Source organism: Lytechinus pictus, chromosome 17 (assembly GCF_037042905.1).
Source record: "Lytechinus pictus isolate F3 Inbred chromosome 17, Lp3.0, whole genome shotgun sequence".
In the NCBI taxonomy this organism is placed as follows: Eukaryota; Metazoa; Echinodermata; class Echinoidea; order Temnopleuroida; family Toxopneustidae; genus Lytechinus; species Lytechinus pictus.
In genome coordinates, this window is record NC_087261.1 from 13,356,715 (window position 1) to 13,382,829 (window position 26,115).

The following is a 26,115-nucleotide window of genomic DNA, read 5'->3' on the forward strand; positions in this document are numbered from 1 at the left end:
GGAAAACTATTCATGCTTGAGCGAGCACTGCCCACTGAAACAAAGGGTGTGAAAATTAGCGTGGGTCGGAATTAGCCCTCCAATTTCTTTAAAGTTTTTTTTGTTTGGTCCTTGCAAAGTTGAGGGTTTTGTGATGAATTTATAATGATCAATTGTGATCAGTTTGTTGTTTGAGAAAATTTCATGCGTTATTAAATTGAAATTTAATGCATGAGTGATCACGAATTGCAATTTTTAGTGCAGCATTTTGACTTTATCATGTGGATCTCAGCAATGCGTTCATGAGAGTCAGAAGAATAGGGGGTAAAATAGGACTTAAGTAGGTGAAGAACGTTGATTGGATAATGGTCAACAGAACATTTAGCAACCCCTCTCTCCATCTCTAACCCCCCCCCCCCCCCCCCCATTTCTCCCCTCCTGAGAGACTAAGCCTGGCTAGGCTGGGCAGAAATTGGCCTTTCAGTTTTTTGAGTGGTTAGTCCCTTGGAACTTGCAAAGCTCAGTATGTTATGCTAAATTAATAAGTAAGAAAAGTTTTGGTTTCTAAGGCAAATTTTATGAGTTACTAAATTGAAATTTAATGCACGAGTGATTAGGAATTGTAATTTTAGTGTAGCATATTCGTCTTGTGGACCCCAGCAGTGTGTTCGTGAGAGTCAGAGTAATGTGATGGTACATGTTAAGAGGGCAAGTCATGGTAAGACTTGGTTAAAAGGGCATTCCTCTTGTTTTTTGCCTTTAACAAATTTTGTACCCCCCCCCCTTCCACATCAATTTCCCAGTCCCCCTCTCTCTCACTTCCTGGATTGTAGCCTATTCAAAACTTAACTGCCAAGAGACCAGTAGCTGATGGTCAGTGTTTTTTTAATTGAATGATTACCAAGAAAATGACGGATTATGATGATTTAAGAAATAATTTATTGAAAAACTGAATGTCTAATTGATCATATTGCACATTGAATGAGTTTATTTATGTATAAATTGTTGATTAAATGATTGATAGGAAAAAGTTGATGATCCAATTCAGAATGTATCATTAAATCACATTCTGCTCTGGACTTCACGCGTAGATGACAATAGCCATCAGTCTCTCAACAGGAGGGGAGGGCGGGAGAGAGGGAGGGGGGGGGGGCTAAATATTCTATTGACCCTTATTCCATCAACCTACATGTACTTCTCCCACTTAAGTCCTATCTCACCCCTTACTCTTCCGACTCCCACGAACACATTGCTGAGATCCACACGATAAAGTTGGAAATGCTGCCAAAAAAGTGTAATCTGTGTTCACTCATGCATTAAAGTTCAATTTAATGATTTATGAAATATGCTTAAACAACCAAAACTGGTCACGGTTGATCATTAATTTATCACAACGCCCTTAACTTTGCAATTTCTAAAGGATTTGCCTCTCAAAAACTGTCATAAATTGGTAGGCTAATTCCGGCCAACCCTAATTTTCATAACCTTTATTTGTTTGTGTGGGCAGTGCTCGCTCAAGCATGAATAGTTTTTTCAACATTTTGGTGTCATTTTAAAGTTGACTTTATTGGCTTCCATATATGTAAGTGTTTTCCGCCATAAGTGATATATTTTTTATTTGACAGCCATCGCAAAAGTGTATAGTTTTTTAGGGGACGCACTGTACAATGTATGTGTGAGTGTTAAAAGGAGAGATAATTATGAAGTACCATCACAATATTGAAGGGCCAATAGCCTTGGCCCTTAATTGGGCTTAGATGGGCGATTAATTTCCTCTCTGTAGTTTTTCTGTATTATTAGTAAGACTACACAATGCTCTATTTCAAAGTTTTAGTAATAAACATGTTTTTAATTAGATATCTTTGTAAATACCATCGGGCAAAATGCTGAAAATTTCATTAAAATCGGATAACGAATAAGAAAATTATAGAATTTTAAAGTTTCTTCAAACATTTTAAATCAGGAATACAAGTTTACTGTTTTACAAGGTTTCATATCTTAGCAATGTTTTATATAAAAAAAAAAGGGTTATAAATATAATGTTCGTGACGTGTTTATTTTGTATGTACATGCATGGGTGTCGATCGGTATTCTTGGTTGGGGGGGATGATTGACACAAATGTTCTTGTGGATGGGGATCTTTCAACATTACCCCCACTAAAATCCCAAGTTAGGACATTTTTCTTTTTGCCAAAATAAGAAAAAATCAATCAAGTTTAGTTATTCAAGTTCATAACAATAACAAGAATGACATGGAAAAAAACATTCGATGTTCATATCCGAAGATACGCTTTAGAGAGAAATGAATGATTATTCTTTCTGAAACCCCCTGAAACCATTCATTGATTTCACTTATAAAAATAATTGTAAAAATATTATCATATATTGAGCTCACTAAACCTCAATATTTTTATGAGAGGTATCTGATGGGGACACATGATAAAATGTTTGATATTAATTACATCCAACCGCATACAACAAAATAACATACATATGAGCTACTGATCACCAAACGACCATTATGACTTTTTAAAAGTGATTTTTTGCATTTGATATGGGCTCAGATATGTCCACGATATAATCAGGATAATTTGCTCAAGAGCTTTTACATGTTTTATGACCAACGCGTTTTGTTAGATATGCGCAAAGAGAAATTATTGGTAGCTTGTTAATTTCGCGCATTGGAATTTGGTAACAATTACTTTGTATGACAGCGATGCCTGGCGATTTACTTATTTTACATAACAAAAATGAAGTGATATTCAAAAGGGTTGTATATTAAATGGGACAAACATCATGCACTTGGATGTGGGGAGGGGTAAATCTGAGAAAAGTTATTTGTACTTTTTCAAGATCTACCCCTCTGGGATTTACGTCCATGGGGTTTTCCCCGTTTATCTTGCTACCCTTTTACTCCCGTTTATTTTTCCACCCTTTTGAATTTATTGATTTATTAAAATTAATTTATTCACTACTGGTGGGAAGGAATAACTTATCAACAAAAGTTTTTTTTCGTCGGGGTCCTTTTATGTCATGTGTTCAAAAATATCATATACATAAACATTTCATTCTTTTTCATCTTGACCCTCCACCCATCTGTTTAAAAGTCCTGGAAAAGAATGTTTTTATTTAATAACAAGGTACACAGATTGCGAAGGAAACAAACTGACTGATGGCATACTATAATCATCATGATCAAACTTCATTTTGTCATCATCATTATCATTTTTCTACCCTAAATTATTGGGGGGGGGATAATAATACAGGCCACCCCCCACTTGAAATATTGGGGGAATATATCCCCCCATCCCCCCCCCCCCCGTGATCGACACCCATGTGTACATGTGAACCTCTGTATTTGCTTATAAAAGGGGATAGCCCATATTAGTACTTTTACTTATATTATCCCCCACTTCATTATGGTACCTAAGGGGGGGGGGGGGCAGGGGGCAGACTGCCCCCCTGACGAGTCACAACTCATGCAGGGGACGTACCCCTGCCCCCCACCTCTGACGAGTCACAACTGATCCAGGGGATCGAAAAAAATGCAAAGAAAACCGACGTGTGACCCCTCTTTTGAACTTGAAGACCTTTTTTTTTTTTTTTTTTTGCTTGTCATTTTTTTCTGATACGAAATCCTTTATTTGTGGTTGAAAAAAAAAATGTTTGCTTGTCAAATTTTTTCGCGGACGATATCCCCCCAAAAAATTGTCCACCTTTTGGAAAATCCTGGGTACGTCGCTGCCCCACGTACCGCTTGATACATGAAGAGTTTAGTTGCAAAAGGTGTTAGGTCCACTTTTTACCATTCCGAGAAAAAACACGTTTTTTATTCTCACTTACTGCAATACTCTTATGAGAAATTAAATTGTCATGATGTACTACCCTATCATGTGAACATAAAATTGGGTATAAAAGAAATCTACCCGTCTTCAATTTTTTTCTATATATTCTTTTGAAAATTATAATTGTGGACCTAACCCCTTTTGCAACTAAACTGAAATGAATCCAATCTATTTTTATCAAAAAGGTGATTTTTCTTTGCCACTTTTATTCACGTTTTCACGTGAATTTCAAATTTTCGTTTTTTTCATCAGAGCGACTAAAATTTTGAGGATTTGAGACAGAAAACAAAAACTTATGAACAATGGACCTAACCCCTTTTGACAAATGAGCTCTTTAGAATAGTTTGTTTGCAAAAGGGATTAGGTCCACTCCAAGAAAATCATTTTTTTTATTCTCCCATATTGCAATATTCTTAAGCGATACCTTACCATGAGAACATAAAATTAGGTATTAAAAGAAATTCACCTGTCTTGATATTTTTGTAAATATCATTTTCCAAAAAAAAATCTGTGTGGACCTAACCCCTTTTGCAACTAAACTGAAATGGACCTAACCCCTTTTGAAAAAAGGTGATTTTTCTTTGCCATTTTATATCACTTTTTAATGGGAATTTCAACTTTTCTTTGGTATCATTTAATAGAGCTACTAACAAATCTATACATTGAGGCAAAAGAAATCAAATTTGATGAAAAATGGACCTAACCCCTTTTGCAAGTGAGCTCTTCACATGCTGGTTTGTACAATTTTTTTTAAATTTAAATTGTGAAATTAGATAAATTCAATTTGATAATTTATGTACGCTCTCATAAATATTCATTAGCTTGGCTGATGGATCCGTCAGGACAACTACTCCCACCGCCAGACAAATATCATCCGGAAAAATGCCACAAACAACTAAAATCTTAGGACTGACAGACAACTACCTTCCAGGACAATTACCCCTAATAACCACCCGAAGGACAACTTCCTCCTCTTATTCTTTATCTTTTTGTAGTTCTCATTTTTATGTTATCCTAAGCATGCTAAGTGACGCAGATGATAACGATGATATGAGGCTCGGTGACATTTTGTTATTTATGATTGCTTTTATCATCAACATTATTTTCATAATTATATTGATATTATATCTGGAAATGAAATCATTTTTGAACTTGATATTCATGCATTTTTTATTTTCATTTTAATTCATTTATTTTATATTTAATATTGTGATTTTGGGGGTATTTTTCCATGTATAACTTATATATATTTTGTTAAATACATTTATCTTTATCTGAATTAAGTTTACCACTCTCCATTAAGTTGGGGGCAGGGCTGCTTCCAAGCCCCCCCCCCCCTCATTCTCTCTCTCCATGGTCCCAGCTTCTGTTTAGAAAGTGGTTGTAGGCCTATTTGATTTCCCCCGAGAATGGATTGATCGAAGGTACTTCTGGGGGTCATTGATTGTCACGGCCCCCAGTTAATTTTTCTGGGGGTACTTGCCCTGGGGCAATTGTTCTACGGAGTAGTTATTATGGGGGGTTGTCCTAGAGGGTAGTTGCCCGGGGGGGGGGGGTAATTGTCCTAGGGGTTTCCTGGGGGTAGTTGTCCTGGGGCGTGGGGGTGACTTTCCTGGAGGGTAGTTGTCCTGGGGGTGGTTATCCAGGGGATATAGTTTTCCTGATAATAGGCTGGATTATGTCATGTCCCCACTTTCCTTTTTTTTAAATTTAGTTATTCATTTAGTTCAATTCATATAATGTTCAGCCTGGAGTGGCCCTTTAAAAGATCATAACTTTATTGTCACTCGTATTATGAAATTGTCACAGCTCTGTTTTCTGATTTTATTTGTGCAAATCAGTTTATTTTCAGCCTAGAGCAGCCCTTTGACATGTTTGATATATTGGAAATGAATGATTGAGCGGTGTCTGTATCTCGCAGACCTATGATAAAAATATGACACCATTTCAGGGATTGTTAAAACCATAATTGGGAATGAAAAGAGTGCAGCTTTTAAGAATGGCAACTTATCTGATGAATGGTAAATAAAACTCATAAAAGGGATGGTCCGGGTAGAAAATATTTAAATCTAAATAAATAGAGTAAAATTCATAAAGCAAAATGCTGAAAATTGTATCAAAATCGGATAACAAATACCAGAGTTATTTAATTTAAAAGTTTATCAATATTTTGTGAAAACAAGGACATGCACATCGTCATGAATATTCATTAGCTGGGCTGATGATGTCACATCCCCACTTTCCCTTTTCTTATGTTATTACATGAAATCATAACTGTTTCATTTTTTCATACTTGTGTAAATGATGTGTCTCCATTAGGATGAAATAGGTTGCGGCAATAAATAACTAATGAACTTAATCCGTTTCCAATCCAATTGCTTTAGATCTTGGTAGAAAAAATTGGAATAAACCTAATTTCATGTAATAAAATACAAAAGAACTAGTGGGGATATGACATTATCAGCCAACCTATAAATCAATATTCAGAAAGACATGTCTAGAACTGTTTCCCCGGCCGGAATAATGCAAATCTTTAAAATTCAATAAATCCGTTATATGTTATCCGATTTTGATCAAATTTTCAGCATTTTTCTGTGTGAATTTTACTATCTATTTATTAGATAGAAATATCTCTAGCCTGGAACATCCCTTTAGCACATAAAACGGGGCCTTTTTAAAGATGAAAAGGACACTGAACACCTGAAAGCAAGGAGCATTTTCCCCTTGCCCCTGCCCACGGATCGCTGCCCCTACTTTAACGCACTGCTTGGACAATGAAAAATATAGTATTACTAAAAAAAATGAAAGGGTTTACCAAAATATAAGTTTCAAGGTGGCATGGATCGTACTCGTAGATGCACTAATTTGACTGCTAAGCGTAAGTGCCTCGTCAAGGGAGAAATTTCTCAATTTTTTCAGTTATGAAACTGATTTTTATTTAGCCACGATAAATGCCTTCATTATTTTGTTTATTTCTATCTTTGAATGATTATTTAGTTACTCTAAGGGCTGGTCGGGACACTTGGTGCAGGTTAAAAAAATCGTCTTCCCCCGCTTTCAGCATGGGCCCAATGGGGATTAAACACCTACCCCTCCCCCCTCCACCCGTCGATCTGCTACAGAAATCTGTACATGTAGATCAATACGATTTGTAAATATCTTGTGCCCACAATCATTATATTGATTATTATGGCATATGAACGTCAAGATATACTTGACCTGAATTTTGCCGGGACCGGCAGGTGCAATACACCGGGTGATCACCCTACTCTTTGACGAATAGTGTATTGGTTTTAACGTGCATAGGTTGTGACTCTCCTGTACACGGGATCAACATTTGCGTCCTTTCCGATGGACGGAGTGTTTTCCAACTGCATTCACACCTGCACTGAATCCCAAACATGCTCTCTAATAAAGCAAGGTTTCCACTTTGGCGAGTTAACATCGCGAGTAATGGCGAGTTATGGAGAGTTGCCAAAATGGGGCACTCGCGGCGATTACTCGCATAAAGCTCACCATGAAACTCGGGATAACTCGCGACAACTCGGCATGGCTCGGCGGAGCTCTTTCAAGCTCGGGACAACTCTCCTTGAAGTCGTGAGCAGTTTCAAAATTTTTGTACATGTTCAAAAATTTTGCTATCTCACTGTAACTCGTGTTGAACTCACCTAAACTCGTCATATACTCGCAGTACTTGCAATACCGGTGTGTTGGCTCAGTTGGTAGAGCGTCCGTCTCAAAACCGGGAGGTCGGGGGTTCAAACCCCGGCCGCGTCAGACCAAAAGACGTTAAAAGATGGGAGTTGCTGCTACCCTGTTTGGCGTTCAACGATTAAAGGGATAGAGCCTCGTCGATCTGGCGCTGCACAGCGGCTGCCGGGCCCACGATCAATTGGGCAAAGCAAATTTTCGGAGTATTTCATTTCATGTCTATTTCGAACAATAAAATATGGATTTTTAATTTTTTTTTTAATAACTCGTAAGAAGCTCAAGATAAACTCGTCATAACTCGTAATAACTCGCCACATCTGAGTATACGCGAGTGCGTTCCAAGTTTTTCAAGAGCGAGATACGAGCATTGCGATCGTTTTACGAGTCAAGTGGAGGTGCCCACGAGATAAGAGCGATTTTAGATCGAGCACCCCGAGTTACAGCGAGTTTCGTATGAGTTTATTCAGAGTGCGTTGCGAGTGCTCATTGACATGCCAGCCGAATGATTAATTTCCATGGATCTATATTTTTGCCATATATAAACCCCTCAAAAAATTTGAAAATCTGAGTTTGGCCATTAATTCTCCCAACTCCCAATTTTACACAATGCATATTTGACATCATTTAAAAGATCATTTAATTCTCTTTACGGTGATGCAATGCTTGTTATGATCATGCCATCACGAAAAGAGCAGGATTCAAAGTGTTGGATGAAGTCTGAATTGGAAAGCTGCAAAACGAGCAGAAATAGTCATAAAGGGTTAATACAGAACATGATTCTTTTGTCTGTGTCAATAGAGATGAAAATCCATTCAAATCAAGCCCCTGCTTCATTTTTTAATGTTTTGTTGTGGTTTATGTAGTGATGTTTTTTTTGTTTTTTTGTTATGTGTTTCCTTGTGCAGAGGTGTGTTCCATGTTAAGGTGCATGAAAACAATTAAAAGAAACCGCTGAGAAACTCACTCATCACCACGGAAAAAAGACCAGTGACTTTCAATATTGTGTCATTTTGCACAACTTTTGAAACTCGAATGAGATGTTCAGTGATACTTGATTACTCTTATGTCCAAGTTTTATGAATCAGATTCATAAACTTTCAAAGTTATAATGGCATTCAACAAATACCCCCAATTGCCCAAAGTCCATTGACCTTAAATGACCCTTGACCTTGGTCATGTGACGTGAAACTCAAGCAGGATGTTCAGTAATACTTTAATCACCTTATGTTCAAGTTTCATGAACTGAGTTCATATATTTTCTAAGTTATGATGACATTTTAAAAACTCAACCTTGGGTTAAGATTTTGATGTTGATTCCCCCAACATGGTCTAAGTTCATTGACCCTAAATGACCTTTGACCTTGGTCTTGTGACCTGAAACTCAGGCAGGATGTTAAGTAATACTTGATTAACCTTACGGTCAAGTTTCATGAACTAGGTCCATATACGTTTTATGGGTTGTCATTTCAAAAACTTAATTCCTTCGGTTAAGATTTGGTGTTGATGCCGCCGCCGGCATCCATCTTTGAGTGCCCAAAATGTGCATTTTCTTTACCTTGGTCGTATGAAACTCTTATCACTCGTAACAAAATCTTGATAACTCGTTCATAGCTCGCTTTAAGTCGTATAAAGGTCACTGCAACTCATACTAAGCTCGGTCTGACTCGTTTCGCGCTCGGTTCACTCGTACAGCAAGCGTAGTGAACTCGATGTTGAGTCTTTTGTCACTCAAGCAAATTCCAGAAAAGAGCTTGTGCGAGTTAAGGCAAGTTAGAGCTCGCGCAGCTCGCGCATGACTCGCAACTCCAACTTGCCAAAGTGGAAACCTTAAATCGTGGGATCGTACGAAAGATAATTTACATGTAAAGCTTGTTGTTGACGAACAGCTAGAGCATTTATTCGTCTGCTTTTATGTTTAAACCTCTCTTTTGAAGAGAAGCAACGAACCGTTGCATTTGTCATTCGTTACTTTTTCTATACCACGAATAGTGGGCGTAGCTTTTCAATAGCGAATTCGTCCAGTGTGTTCTTGAAATGGTATTTAAAATGGCCTCAGTTTGCTAGGACGCTTGAACCCCACCTAAACCTTACAGGTTCATGCAAATTATGATGACAATCAGGCCTTTGTAAATACGCAATAAATCGGAGGAGTGTATACTTGTTCATTTGGTATCCAGAGTAGAGGATTACGCTACTGCATTTCTAATATTGGAAAAGGGGTAAGTTTCATAAACATATCTTCAAGAAACAATTGGAAATCTGTATGGTCTATGTGTGTGATTGGGTTTTAGCAAACATGTACATGTTTCAGTCAGATATGATTATTTTCATGCAGGCCGTCTTGGAACGTCCCCGTCATCTTGATGTGACCAGCTAATAAGGCTTGAACCTCGAACCTCTGCATCAATCTGTAACTTTCCCAGTATAGCTTGGATTACAGGCGCCTAGTATAGGCCTATGATTTGGTAATATTATTCAGAGTGGCTCCATTGTCCGTCTCGTGCCTCAAAATACCGAGTGAAATGCGGAAAGTAGGCCTATACTTTAAAAATACATGAGATCAACTTTCCAATTGGACTATATGCCTTCAGTTATCTTAATTATAAACCAGATATATTTTCAAGTATAATTCAAGAAAACGAAAACTTCCAGGATTTTTATTCTATGAAAAAGATGCATCGACCAAATGCCCTTTTTATACGCTCACATGTTTGAGTCAAAGGGAAAACGTTGTTCAAGCTCATAAACTACTACTATACTACTACTAATAATAATACGCTTTTATAGCGCTTTAATACATCGGAACGACGTGTCTAAGCGCTTTACATATATGTTATTACCCCGGTCATCGGATTCAATCAGTCATTTCCGCACACAATGTATGCACATCTTCCACTCACTGGGGAGTATTCCAGTCAATCGCCGGTGAGGCCGGCGCACACATGTACTGGACAAGCTACCATGACTTTCCCTGTGACTTTCACATCCTACGCGGGTACCCATTTAGCACCTGAGTCGAGACGGTGGCAAAGTGTGGATTAACGCCTTGGGCGGCGGTGGGATTCGAACACACGACCCTCTGTTTACAAGGCAAGAGTCAGAACCACTACATCACGGCTTCTCCACAAGAAAAAAATCCTAGAAAAGTCAAAGCAGGCCGAAAATTCTCAAAATATTTCTGAAATATCAAATAATTCAAAGGTCAAGTCCACCCCAGAAATATGTTGATGTGAATAAATAGAGAAAAATCATATTAGTACAATGCTGAAAATTTCATCAAAATCGGATGTAAAATAAGCAAGTTATAACATTTTAAACAAACAGTGATATGCACAATACAGTGACATGCAAATGAGACAGTCGATGATGACCCTTAGTCCTTACTCACTATTTCTTTTGGTTTTTTATTGTTTGAATTATACAATATTTCATTTTTTTTTAAAGATTTTGCAATTAGGACCAACTTGACTGAACCATATAGTATCAAACAATACTAATTCCACATGTTCGGAGAGGAATTAATCGTTGTTTCACTTTAGAATGGGGAGAAAATTTGAATATTTCATATTTCATGTAATACAAAAAAAATAGTGAGTGGATGACGTCATCAGTCTCCTCATTTGCATACCGACCAGGATGTGCATATAACTGTTTTGTGAAATTAAGCGAAACTTTAAAATGTCATAACTTTCTTATTTTACATCCGATTTTGATGAAATTTTCAGTGTTATGCTTGTTGGATTTTTATCTTTTTATTCAAATTAACTTTTTGTTGGGATGGACTGGTCCTTCAAGCGTTAAGTTTAAAAGCGGAAGCACTCATTATAGTATGATTTATCGTTTTGCTGCATGTCATACCTTGTAGATAACGTGAGGATATTACTCGCCCCCTTTTGTCACTTACCCATCCCTCGTTGACAGTTATCTGTTATCATATCAGCCCATTTCTGATTATCATTTTAGAATTCAATAGGCCTTCATCATGAAGTTTTGGATGACAGTTCTTTCACTTTTGGTGACAATCGTTCCAGGTTTCGTCTCGGCTGAACCACTAGAAAACATCAGTATGTAACTTTTTTTTATCACTCTAATATTTTGAGTATGAGTGTGCATGTGCGTGTCTGAGGGTGCGTGCCGATGTGGGTGTGTAGTATGGGGCCTTAGCTAAAACCTATTATTTTGCTTTGTGGCAATAAGAAAAGAATACACTTAAACTTCGGACTGCTTTTTTTTTTCAATGAGAACGTCCCTATATAATAAAAATGTTTTGCTTTATTTTGACAGGTGCTCCATGCCTGTATTTTCTGCCGGGATTTTTTTATAGTAGCCTATGCCCAATATCTCTAAGATAGATGTTGTTTGAAGGTTTGCATGGTGGTATGTACAATCGCTGATGTGATTTTACGGTACACCATGTGAAGTGTTATAGAAACAGTGGATAGAAGAAGAGAAGAAATGGATAGGCGAGAAAGTGGAGATTTGAGAGTAGAGTATTCTTTCTTGAAAGTAGTCCTGAAAAGGACTGTGAACCAGGAAAGATTGATGAGTTGAGAACAGCTTGAGTAGTAGAGCTAGTGAGGAGATGCTGGCTTGAGTCGGCGAGTAGAGGTGATGAGTAGTAGAGAGACTTGACGTTTCGGGCAGGTTGACTGTCCGTCTTCACTCCTGAGTTTTGATGAAAACCCGAGTTTTGATGAAAACATTGCAAACATTATGCGTATAATGTGATTAAAAAGGGATCGACTCATGTTCTTCATTTTTTTTAAATAATAATTGTGCTCGGCTATTACGAGGCTCTGCAGTGCGGATTTCGTAGAAACTTCTCCACACAAATGGGTGTTTTTAACTTATTGAGTAATATCATAAAGGCTATTGATGAAAACAAATATTGTCTGGGGATATTTTTAGATCTGTCAAAGGCATTTGATACCATTGACCATGATATCCTTCTCAAGAAACTTGAACACTATGGAATTCGTGGTGTAGCATTGTCATGGTTCCGAAGCTATTTGTGTGATAGGACACAATTTGTTATGATAGATAGATCTAGATCCAAACATGCTACGATTAACTATGGTGTACCTCAGGGTTCTGTTCTTGGCCCCCTGTTGTTTCTGATCTATATAAACGATATAATACATTCATCAACATTATTCTCATACTCCCTGTTTGCTGATGATACCAGTCTGATGCTATCTGATAAGTCAGTAGAAAATTTGTTACTGGTTGCAAATCAAGAAATTAAGAAGCTGTATTCATGGTTTTGTTGCAATAAGCTATTGTTGAACATTCAAAAAACCAAGTGCATAATTTTCCGCTCCAAGGGTAAAAAGCTTCCAGGGCGTATAACTTGTCTTCATATAGGGGGTCATGATGTTGAACCAAGTGCAAATATTCTGTTTCTTGGGTTATATATCGATGAGCACCTATCCTGGAAAAATCATCTAGATGCTGTCTGCACAAAGGTGTCTCGCAGTGTGGGTGTTATTTATAGGTTAAAATCAATTTTACCTGAAATGATATTGATAACAATATACAATAGTATTGTTCTACCTTATTTGTCATATTGTAATGTTGCCTGGGGAAACACTTTCAAGTCTTATCTTGATAAATTGAGAGTATTGCAAAAAAGGGCAATACGACTTATAACAAATTCTAATTATAGACATCCAAGTACTCCGTTATTTCTTCGTATGAAAATGCTACCTCTTAGTGAACTTGTGTCGTTCAATTGTGCATTGTTCATGTTCAAACTACAATCAATGCCCCAAGAATGGACCCTAAAAAATCTATTTCTTCAGAATTCACAAATACATAATTATAATACACGTCAAAAAGATCTTATTCGTCAGCCATTTGCGAGAGCAAATGTCACCCTGACCTCCTTTCATATATCATGTATTAAAGAGTGGAACAATTTACCTGTTGATATAAAAAATAGTAAAACTCTTTTCATGATCAAAAGATTATCCAAAACTTACTTTCTTGACAGATTATGATTATTTTTCCTTCAATATGTATTTTAAGTTGATGTATTTGCATTTAAGTTGATGACCTACTCAGAATTTATGTTTAGTATGTGCATATGTGGGTGAATGTGGTTGTGTGTGGGTGTGTGTGTGTGTATATATATGTGTGTTTGTAATATAGTTTTCCATTTTATTTTTAGCATCTTAACCTTATATATATTTTTTTGTCTCTCTTTTTGTATCTTGTAGATTAGTATATCCTATGTTGTATGTTAATAATCATAAGTATTCCAGGGCCCTACTCACAAGCTTTGCTTTTAAAGGGGTCCTAAAACCAATTCGTCTATGCTATAATCTAATTGATGTATGTTTATGTACTCATTTACATTGTATGTATATCTATTTTGATTATGATGTGATGTTTTTGGTTTTGAATAAATAAACTTGAACACAAAAATTGTGACTGATCTTAACTCTCTCCGTGTCTTTCTTTACCTACAGATAAGGACGCCCTTGCCCTCATCATCATACCTCTATGTTTGATCTTCTTCATGTTATATGTCTACACCAGTCAGGATGACGACGACGATGAAAACGAGGATGATGACATTGAAAACCCAGAGGAACTTGACTACGTCGAGAACACGCGTTTCTAAAAACAAACAACTCTTTTAAACTGTAAATATACAATACATGCAATAAAACTTTGTCAAATCATGTGGTAGGGTCCATGGTCAAATAAAACGTGAAGGAACGGGCCCAGCGACCGTGTGCCTTAAAGCGCAAGTTGTACTTCCAGGACATTGGCAAGCTACTCCTTCTAAAATTGTTAGAATGTTTTTTTTTCTGCACCTTGGTAAATTTAAAAAATAAGTAGCGAAAAAAAGACAAGCGGTACTGCTTTGATTATAATGTTATCAATGATAACGGCAATAGAATATTAGCGTACTTAAAGGGATGGTCCGGGCTGAAAATATTTATATCTTAATACATAGAGTAGAATTCACTGAGCAAAATGCCGAAAATTTCATCAAAATCGGAACACAAATAATAAAGTTATTGAAGTTTAAAGTTGAGCAATATTTTGTGAAAACAGTCGTCATGAATATTCATTTGGTGGGCTGATGATGTCACATCTCCACTTTCCGTTTTCTTATGTTATTACATAAAATCATAATTTTTTCAATATTTCATACTTGTGTGAATAATATGTCTCCCTTATAATGAATTGAGTTGCAGCAATAAATATCTAATGCACTAAATCAGTTGTCAATCCAATTTTTCTAGTTCTTGGAGGAAAAAATTTGAATAAACCTAATTTCATATAATAAAATACAAAAGAACAAGTGGAGATGTGACATCATCAGCCCACCTAATGAATATTCACGACGACTGTTTTCACAAAATATTGCTAAACTTTAAACTTCAATACCTTTATTATTTGTTATCCGATTTTGATGAAATTTTCGGCATTTTGCTCAGTGAATTCTACTCTTTTTATTAAGCTATACATACTTTCAGCCCGGACCATCCCTTTAAGATGGGCCTTTCCGCCTACACTCTTAAAGGAATGGTCAAATTAAGTAAAAACAAGCAGTAGATGGCAGGTTCGAATCCCACTGGTTCCAATTTTTTCTGACTTATGATCTTATGATTTTCATTACAGATCGAGCATACTGATCTTATGATTTTCAGTACAGATCGAGCATACTGATTTTAAACAAATAGGAGTAATGCCGAAAATTGTTAACAAATTAAAAACATTCTGTTGGCAAACTGTGTCCGCCCGATAACAATGCTCGTTATCAGCCAGAATTGTGGTAGATTCTAACCTTAAAAATTGGTTGATTTTAACATTTTTCTCTGTTGGTCAGACACAATGGACGTACAGATTGGATACTTTGACCAGTATTTTTGAGTGAAGTCTCCATGCACGCAAGGGGTAGGGGGCAGTTGCTCCATCTTCCGATATTTTGAAAACCTACATTTTTTACTGAAAATTTTCACATAATTCAACAAAAGTGTGCATACAATCATTCAGATGGGTAGAAAAAATATATTCATGCCTTGGTACGGGCCATTTTACCAATCTAAAGGGGATTGATGTTCTGATAAAAGCTTTAATCTCCACTGGCGATATGATCATAGAGCTTTGATTTTGCAGCGGGTTCACTTAAATGGATTTTGATATTGATTCAATCTTCTGAAACAGGAATGTATATTGCTTATCTGCGTTTCCAACCTATAACATTCACGCCTTGTTGTAATCCGCATACATTCGAAGCTTCGTTTTTCCGAAGGTTCGGATATTCCGAAGGTTCGTTATTCCGAAGGTTCGTATTTCCGGAGGTTCGTAATTCCGAAGGTTCGTTAGTCCATAAACGAAACGAGGTTCGTAATTCCGAAGGTTCGTTAATCCGAAAACGAAATGAGGTTCGTATTTCCGAAGGTTCGTTAGTCCGAAAACGAAATGATTAACGAACCTGATTTCGTTTTCGGACTAACGAACCTTCGGAACAACGAACCTTATTTCGTTTTCGGATTAACGAACCTTCGGAACATCGAATCTTATTTCGTTTTCGGATTATCGAACCTTCGGAATAACGAACCTTCGGAATAACGCCACAAATGTTCGGATTAACGAACCCTTTTACGTTTTCGGATTAACGAACATCGAGGTATAGGCAATTTACGTGTTTCGGAATTACGAACCTTCGGAATTACGAAGTGTAACCGTTGTAATCTTCAACAAAATTCAAGTTCGATTACATGTACGCTGTACATTGGTTTCAAGTGTATCATAACATTTAACTACGGCGTTTCCAGTTTATAGTATTTACACGAGAAAGCTTCACCCATGTCCTATAAAACATATTTTAATGTTGACATCTGGCTGTACATGTGTTTGTTTCCGGGTTGGTTTTACCAAAATACACACATCGCTCCCATCCAAAGATGACAATAAAACAATAAAATATATTCCGTAAAGAACCCGAAATGCTCAAAATATACACGCTGTATAAGCTACATGTATATATGTCATAATTTTCTCATGTTTCATAGATTTGTATATGGTGTACGGAATTACATTTTATTGTTACGAAGTAATATACTTTTTCTTTCCGATTAGCTAGATGAAGTGGATCAGAATTGCCATTGTATACGTAATCAAGAAAACTCAAATACTTTGCTTATCAACCTTTATGTGTCATGTTAGTAGTTATAATATGAGTTGTTTTGGCTGAACCAAGAGCCATGTGAGTGTGCCTGTTTGTGAGAGTGTGTTTGTGTGTGTGGGGGTAATATAGAGCCCAATTTCACAATACCCCCATCGATAAACATATCGATTGAATCTAAAAATCGCTGTAGAGAAGATTTAACCTTTGGATGAACATAATTGAGCTTTTATATATAGTCAGGAATGACTCCAAAATGAATCCCAACAGTAATAGAGGGGCAAATGTTTCAGTGAATACCAATCTAATCAAATGGCAATAAAAAATTAAGTTATGTTAATTCTTGATATTCATGACGGTGCATATTGATGTGTAATTTGCTGAGAATATTGTAGATTGTATGATAAGTTTTTTTTAAAGGCATGTACTTGTATATACGAAGTGGATATATTCTTATGTATTAAAGTCTCTTTTGTGGATCAGTGGTACGTCTCGAAATGAATTAGAACACATATCGTGTATTGAGACGAAGCGAAAGAATGAGCAGAGGCAGATATAAACACAGACGGTTTATTTCAAATTCGTCTAATTACAATTCATCCAATTGCCAAGTCGGTTACTATCATTTGGTCTACCATCATCAGTTCGTCCACTATTCACATGGCCTAATTGCCAATTCGTCCACTCACAATTTAGTATAATAACCAGTTGGTCCAATAGTCATACCATTTGGTCTAATTGGACTAAGTGTTAATTGTGCAAATTGAATGTAAATGAAATGGGAATAGACCAACTTGTTATGAGACGAAATGGTCAAATACAAACTGGTGATTAGACAAAGTGATGATCGGACCAGATATTGGACTAAATGGTAGTTAGACGAAGTGTTGATGGACAGAATGGCGTAACACTAAATGAGAGTAGACCATGTGGTGAGTGGACCGGTTGGCAGTAGACGAAATGGCAATTTACCAGACAGAAATACGTAGACAGACAGTGGGAGAGAGAGAGGGGGAGGGAGATACACATAAAGATAGACACACAGAGAACAGCGAGGGGACAGACGCAAAAAGAGTCATAGAAAGGCATAGAGAAGATGACAGACTGACGCGCAGATAGTGAGGAGACAGAGTTAGAAAGTGATACCGTCAGAGAGAGAAGGTAAAAAAGAGTGAAAAAAAAAGAATTGATGAGATGTGGATAGAATGAACAGAAGAAAACAAATAAAATCAAAACAAAGCCAAGTTCAACTATGGGCTGTCAATGTCACAAGAACTTTTTACTTGGGAATCAATAACATAAAGATTGGGAGTTGCAGATGAAATCATATCAGAAATTTATTTTTCCAGTTCTCATTTATGCTGTAAATCTTCAGGAGATCTACACACACAATCTACACAATGGCATACACATATTGTCTGTCCAATGGGAGAGCCTTCCCTATGGCGGTTTTTTTATAGTGGGTTTATTCTGAGATATGGATGATCAAGAAAAAAGCATTACTTTGATCTATGATCTAAATGTACATTAAACACAGACAAAACCCCAAAATATTGAGGTTTAGGGATCTGTCACCTCAGATATGATATAGGTCTACATTGTATCCAAGAAAAAAAAATCAATGGGTGTCTGAATTATCTTCTCTAGCAAAGGCAAATTATTCACGATATTCAATTCACCTCAATATGCATATCAATATTTGTTTCCCTTTCTTCTTTTATGTCATATTTGGTTTCCACAAAATGATCACCATGATTGTTGAGCAAGAGCACTTCAAAATCAAATGTCTAAATCAGGTTTTGCCAAATAATTTGTCAAGATTTGAAGACATGGGGCAAGAAAATGGATGACACTGTCGCGTTTTTTGTCTTTAATATTTATTTCACTGTGTTTCAGCATAAAAGGTTTATAAACTAAACCAATCATTTGAAACTATTTTTTGCTTTTCTTTTACATTCATGAGCTAAAATCTTTCTTGATTTGACAAGGAATTAGCTCTCAAATAAAGAAGAGGTAGTCTATTAGAATCAAGTTTGAATTAATGATTGTGATCTATCTCTAAACATGGGTCCCCTTGTCTGGGACGAACTATACAACAAGAAAAACAAATGTAGAGAGCACATTTCTTGTAGCTAACTGCAGTATATGTATTTTATTTCCGGAACAAATTATATATCAGATCCGAATTTATCATATAATATATATATAGTTACATACATGTACAATATACACAGACGATACTAGTCTAGAAATAAACCGAATTACAGATCGTACATGTATATCAAGCATTATGTTAGAAATCCATAGACAAAGCGAATGTACATTTAAGTCATTTGCCAGATATACTCGCGAATTCTTCTGTACATTTTAATAAACTAATTTACACCTATTTAGGAATCATTCATTGCTTGCTTTTGTATTTTTAATATCTTTCAAAGCAAGCAAACATAAATATACTGTGAGTTGGTTTAATACTGCTGGCAAACAATTCTTTTGGCTGTATTTTCATCAGTTGAATTGCTATACTGACTAGACACAGTATTGACATATCACATTGTTAAAAAAAAAAAGATTTAGCATTGTCCACTGTTCAAACAATGAAAATTTATCATCACTATGTATACTTTGTTAGAAAATGGGATATTCTGACAAGGTTCTGACCTTGTGCATACAGTTGTATCAATACATCTCTTCATAACATTTTCTTTCAATTTAGTTATTTCTTATTGGTCATTTCAAAGTGTGTATAAGTCATGCAACAAATATATTTCCAAATAATTCATTCATTCTATACATAATGAGATCGACAACCCCTTCCAGTCAATGAGGCAGATATTCTGTGGAGTCTGTATATGATCTTCAAAATACGAATTTGTCTTATTTTACATTTTTTTTGTCAAACAGGAAGAATAATAAATAACATTTTCATAACTCGTATGTTTCTATATTAAAAAAGACAAATTTACTGCTGTATTTTACAAAAGTTTGATGGTTGGAAGCAATGACAATGAGTGGCTAACATGGCAATACTTTAAAACTCGGTTTGGGATGTGGCAATCATGCAAAGGTTGACATTGCAAACAACTAGCAAATTTGTGAACAAGTAATGAATTTGAATGATTTTGAACAACCACATGCATTCAGAGAAGTCAAATTTTCTATTGTCACACCTCTATAACTTCAAATTTAATTGCGTGTTCTTTCTTTGTAACACAAGATGTATGTGCAAGGCCTCTTGTTAACTTAAAAGTCCATATATAGATTTATGTACCTATAAAGGATATCCATTTGAAAGTTTGAACTCATTAACACATGACATGAAATATCATATCATACATGGAAAACACAATTTGTACCAAAGATGTGGTCTAAAAATTAAATATACATGTAAATCAGCAACAATTTACAATTTGAGAGGCTAAAATAATAAATTGGGTCCCCAAGATATTGCCTTTTAAAATACACACACTCAACAGGCATGGAATGGGTAGAAAAATATGGGACACAATACGTGTATCTATTCATCCCTTTTGGACATGAAACATGCATTAATAAAATCTATGACAGGTATTTTACGGGCTCATAATAGGGAAAAAATAAAGCTATTGTTAAAAGAGGGCCTTAAAACTATCTGTTAGTCTTCAAGCACAGACTCGATTTTGACAATTTAACCAATTACACCATGTCTAGAGTGAAGGCTAGACGCCAAACTCTTTGTCAGTGGTAGAGGCAGCTGCAGTACACATTGAATCTAGTCTCAATACTTTAGACTCTGTATTATGCACTATGCAAATTACAAAAACGAAAGGTCTGTGCCTGCAGAATAATTCCCCTAGAATCGTTTTCTTTATGAAATCTACTGGTCACGGCACAATTGTAGGATATGAGTGGTAGAATAATAAGCCAGCACATGAATCACAAAATCTTCTCTTTAACCTGGGCTACACACTATTAAACGGCCCTTAGAAAAGTGAGGTTTGTAATCACTCTGTGTAATAACTTTGATAAAAAAACACTGTGATTAATTCATGGGTTTGAATACATAGTACTCGACCGATCTCTCAAGATTAACCCAAAGGATCGATGTCACAATAAGGGTGCAACTTCATCATCATCATCACAGGTACACGGCAACAGAACGAAAGTTCCATGACGCTGTGGTCGGGTGCAGATGCGACGGTGACTAGTTTAGAGCAGCCATAAATTTATCTTAGCAGAATTTATTTAGCAGAATGCACTATTGAATGACATGTCAAGACTTACTGAAGCAATCATATGGCAAGATCAATGCATCTCATTACTGTAGATGAAAGTAAAACACCAGAAATTAAAAGCAAAGTACTGCAGTCAGTATCATACAATATTTACAATATCAATGTAGATCACAACATCACACCTTGTCTATAAGTTTTCATTCAAGAATGTCCATTTTACACATTTGGTCACTGATTCTACGCACTATATTTTCATACACTTGACCTGCAGCACAATACTTAATGGGGTACAAACTTAAAAATAAAAGCAAAAACTGACCGATAAAAGAAACTCAATTTTTACATCAGGGTCCCGTAAAACAATAGATAGCAATTAATTGTATGCTCGATTTTCGGGATTAATCGTGCATTGTAGACATCAATCAATCAATTGCAAAATGAATGTTCTACCATGATTGATAAGCTTTGTGTTACAGGCCCCAGATTGTAAGCAACATAAATCAAGGCCTAAAAGAAAGAAACTATGTGTGTAGATGGATTTACTGCATATTATGCGGATAAAAGATACATACATGTACATTTAGATCAGAAAATGCTGGTGATCACTGCTTTCTGATGTCAAAATCCTTAAGACATTGACAAGTCATAGCACGTTTTACTTCTATCATATTTCAATTTCGTCGTACGATTTCTTGCTCAATAAAAGCCTTTAGAAGGTGTATTTCTTTTGCAGTATTCTTCATCACATCTTCCCAAAATCTACCTTTGTCTATTTCTGTTCTAGCAATTGTATGCTTCCTCTGTTAATTGTATCCATCGTTCATCGGAATTACCCGGTACGTTTATGTACATAAGAGTTGTTTGGCCCCTTTGGAACTTGGTCATGGATTGCCCGATTTAACAGAAATCTGCATGCTTGTCACTGCATACATGTACAGGTACAAATACATGTAGGAATGGTCAATCTTCCCTCAGTGATTTCATTCAATAATATTTAGGGTCTTAAACCTGTTGGTGACAAAGACCACGTTACCTAACGTTGGGAACTACAGAAAGTTTGTTTCATATGTATATTGTAATGAAATCTGCTCCAAAGGGCTCAATCAAATTATGACAATTTATTTCTAGCAAAATTTACAAATAGTTCAAGAAAATGAGGCATATCCCTTCCCCTTTAATTCATTTTTACTGTGTGTTTTCAGACATTTTGATCTTTGCAATACTTTGGAAGCCATAAACAGGATTATTGGTTTCAAAGCAAGAACGATGATTCAGTGACGAACTTTGGCTAAAAGCACTCATTGTATTGAAACTGTACATAGAATCAGATCTTTGTGCAATTTTGGTCCAATAATCAGTAGGAGCAAATGAAACGGGGCATACAGCTCATAAGAATCAGGTACCAGGTGTGTGTTTTATAAAGCTGTTCGTAAGTTACGAGCGACTTTACGGATGACCGGTGATCCTTTCTTGTGGTAAGCGATACACATCAAATTTCCATTGGCGTTGATTTAGTTTTTAAGAAAGGGTCACCAGTCATGAGTAAACTCACTCGTAATTTATGAACATCTTTATGAAACACGCACCCGGCCATCAAAAATGAGATCACCGAAGTCTGCAAGATTTCACAGCAATGTTTGTTTTGTTTTGAGGGGGGGGGTGTGGATGAAAAGTAGATAATGCCCCCAGGTCTCTTATAACTTAAGTATAGACCTATAATAGTTCATTCATTAAAACTACGAAAATAAAGGTAAGATAAATACAAAGGGGGTAAACCATTTAAAAAGTATCCCCCATTGAATGGTAAACAAATAGCGAATAGGCATGAGTGCGATGGTGCGAGATTTCGCATGAGGTGAAAGAAAGATGCTCTATTCAACGAGGCATTAGCCGAGTTGAATAGAGCGTCTCTTTCTTTCACCAAATGCGAAATCTCGCACCATTGCACAAATAAGAATATTCACTATTTGTGTTGTACAACACCTCAGAATTTAGCAAATAAAAACAAGAGTTTTTCCCTGCAGTAATCTATGAAAAGGGAGCAAAAATAAAAAAAGAAAGCGAAAAGCAAAATCCCACAAGCGCACATGACCTTGGGCAGCATTACGCATTTGGCCAGCAGGCTTATACACGTATTGCACCTTCATTTTTACTGAGCGCAATGAATTAAATCGTATTGTAACGTCACCTCCTAAAGCCGTGCAATGGTACATTTTGGACGGTACGTCTTGTGTGCAACGGTACGAATGTTTGACATTAAGCCTCCCATTTGCTCGCGTACAACAAGCTAAGTAGGCGTTGTACAATAACATTTGAGAGCATGAAGCAGGGATGTAGTCAAGGTTGGCCACAAGTCAACATTTTGCCGGCCTTGGCCCAAGTCACTTGTACAACGTCTACGGGAGAAGGACCAGCCTCGACTACATCCCTTACATGAACACATGTATTGCACACAGTATCACAGTTACATGTATCTCTCTCTCACAGACTTACTGTGGATCTCAGAAAAAAATGGGAATTTTTTGTGCAGCAGATTGGTCTAGTAATAAGTGATAAATGCTATAATGGTTACAAATATTTTTGAAATGTACATGTATTTACAGATTTGATGATGTCATGATTAGCGCTCTATTATCAACAATAAACAGGGCCCCGTAACAGAAGGTTAGCGATTAATTGTTACTTTGAAAGAACTATTCTGATTGGTTCCCAGTCAGTCTAGTGAGCCAAATGCTCATGCAACGATGATCATGATAGGCTATTTTATTTAGCGGTTAATCGCTAACCTTTGTGTTACGGGGCCCAGGTCTTGTACATATCAAGGGAATACATACACTTACCTTGTACAGGTATGTAATACATTACATGACACAATGTCTGTATGTGCTCTCAAAGAACTTTTACATTACTTCAGACATCCTTCTTTCAGTATAATGTAGATGCCATTATATTACAAATCACAAGCTCCACAGTGCAGTTTCTATATAAAAATGGAACACCTGATATAATGGAACACCTGTCATATCAGTCTTCAGAAATACAATCTAAATCATAACCAATTACACTTTTTCATTGCACCAAATTCCTCAGTTGAGATGACATGGTAATGCCATGTTGATCACAAGATTAGATAAGGTTTAGTGCTGTAGCTTAAAAGTCAAAGCAGTCCCGAGAACACTCACTTAGCAGGGCTGTTCACAAAGCTGGCCACAAAACAGTTGTAGGAGAGATGTTTTCTGAACATGATTTTGAAGTCCTGCATGCCTCTACAAACGCCAGAGAAGCATCTCATGAAAGGACCTCAGACGTTTAATCTGACAGTTGCCGTAGTAAAAGTGTTTTTTTAACCTATCAAAATCAAGAAGATTTGTCAGATCCAACAACCTGTCAGACAGAAATTTTGAAGAGACACTTCCCTGGAATATGGAATAAAACATGATCTTCTGGATCAGTCATAGAGTAGAGCAGTATTTTGCTCCTGAAGATAAAAATCGCAATCAGACCATCGTCGATCTCAAACAGAATAACCAAGGTCTGAATTTGATCCTTTACAGGGTTTTTTCTCCAGTTATTGTATATTCTCTGGAATATGATAGACTTTGAGGCCTTTGCCCTTTGACCTTGTTACCCAAATAAACAAACCTGGGCCCCTTAACACAAATGTTAGCAATTAATCGCTGATTTGAAAGAGCAATTCTGATTGGTTCCTAGTCAGTCCAATGAGCAAAAATGTGCATGCAACTTAAGTCTTGATAGGCCATTCCATTTTGCAATTAATCACTAATTTTTGTGTTACGGGGGCCCCAGATCATCCTCTGTACTGTAAGCAAATGTGGATAGAGCTTGGAGATGGTTCCTCAAGGCTTTTTAATTATTTTGAGAAAGAAAATGGGATAGACATATTGACGACCCAAATACATATCAAAATGCTTCTGGCATGAACCTACAGCAGCCAGAGGTACAAAAACAGTTACACGATCAATTGCAAAGCTTTGTGTATTGAGGACCACATGTACGGTTTGTCTAATAAGCTACAGCACTAGAAGGGTAGGCGTTCACCTAGCTGTGGGGTCCCAGACGCCTAGCTTGCCGTCCTGGAATACAAGATTCCTTGTGGGGTAGGGAAGGGTCGGTGACTGGCTGCGCTGGGTCGATGAGGGCATCATGGCAGCATCGGCCGGCAAGTCTGGCACCACGGGTAAGTCCTGTGACAGGGAGAAGGTAGAAAGGAAACAGAAGATTCTTATCAGGGAACTTTCTTAAAGGGGGTTTTCGGTGGTGGTGGTGAATATATTGTACCCGATTGCTAAGAAAGCATGAATGCTTGCAAGCAAGCAACCAGAGGACCGACGGCTCTCCGAGGGACCTAGTAATGAGGATTAATGCCTTACCAAAGGGCACTAGCGCATCAAGTAGAAATGAAACCCGGTTCACCGGAATCCGAAACCCCCGCTCGCGCCTCCTCTTAATTGTGAGTTGTGATGCATCTGATTAATAACAACTATGGAAAGCCAAATGATTATGAAGTACACTGTACATGTATGAGTGGTCTTACACAGAGTTGTGATTAATCCAATGAAAATCAACTAAGGAAACCATTAGTTGAGAATCATCAAAGTTCATTAAGACAAATCAGACCATTGTCCTTTTGGGGGGGGAAATTAAACCTTTGAATGTTTTTTTTTTAAATAGAGGCTATTCATACAAATCCTGTTCATCATCACTGACATTAGTAAACTAAACAACCTCGATGCACCTTGAGCTCTCTACAGAGTGTATTTGGTGCTTTATAAGTTACATCAGTTTTTTCTTATTATAATTGAAAATTATTTTTCTCAAAGAGTCTCCCTATTATTTCTCACCTGTTGCCTTGCAATAAAATTGAGCAGCTGGAGTGACAGCTTCCGACTTGAATGAAGTAAGCACTCCAAGCTCTTCTTCTGGCACAGGCGCTTTTCAGCTATCCTCTGGCAAACTTCCTGATTGACCACCTCATCAAAGAGAGGGACCCCAAAGCTAAGGTCCAAGAGCACCCAGTTTGATTCCAGCTCTTCGGAGTTGATCCTCTCCCTTTCGTCTGGTACCTTCAAAATGAAATAACCATAATAAAGTAGAGACTCTGCATTAACCCTAAGTAGACTGGGGGGGGGGGCTGATTCAGCACCCCTTCGACATTTTTGCGATAAATCCGCCGGGCTGGGTGACTTAACTTTCAAGTCTC

General features: G+C 36.9%; 1 protein-coding gene and 1 long non-coding RNA gene across 3 annotated transcripts in view; one reads left to right on the plus strand and one right to left on the minus strand.

Moving 5' to 3' along the window:
* The first annotated feature begins 9,532 nt into the window (after positions 1 to 9,532).
* LOC129279818 (uncharacterized) lies at positions 9,533 to 17,162 on the plus strand. The gene is made up of 5 exons (XR_010296175.1): positions 9,533 to 9,754; positions 11,499 to 11,599; positions 14,006 to 14,464; positions 15,045 to 15,792; positions 16,189 to 17,162. It is a non-coding gene; the product is annotated as an uncharacterized LOC129279818 (long non-coding RNA).
* A 1,640-nt stretch (positions 17,163 to 18,802) lies between these two features.
* Positions 18,803 to 26,115, minus strand: part of LOC129280631 (protein FAM91A1-like) — a 36,084-nt gene continuing 28,771 nt past the window's right edge. For both annotated transcript variants that reach the window (XM_064111742.1, XM_064111741.1), the window contains 2 exons: positions 25,757 to 25,978; positions 18,803 to 25,099 (listed from right to left, as the gene is read on the minus strand). In XM_064111742.1, the coding sequence (XP_063967812.1) occupies positions 24,950 to 25,099; positions 25,757 to 25,978 (372 nt within the window). In that variant the 3' untranslated portion in view covers positions 18,803 to 24,949. The remainder of the gene's footprint in view (positions 25,100 to 25,756; positions 25,979 to 26,115) is intronic.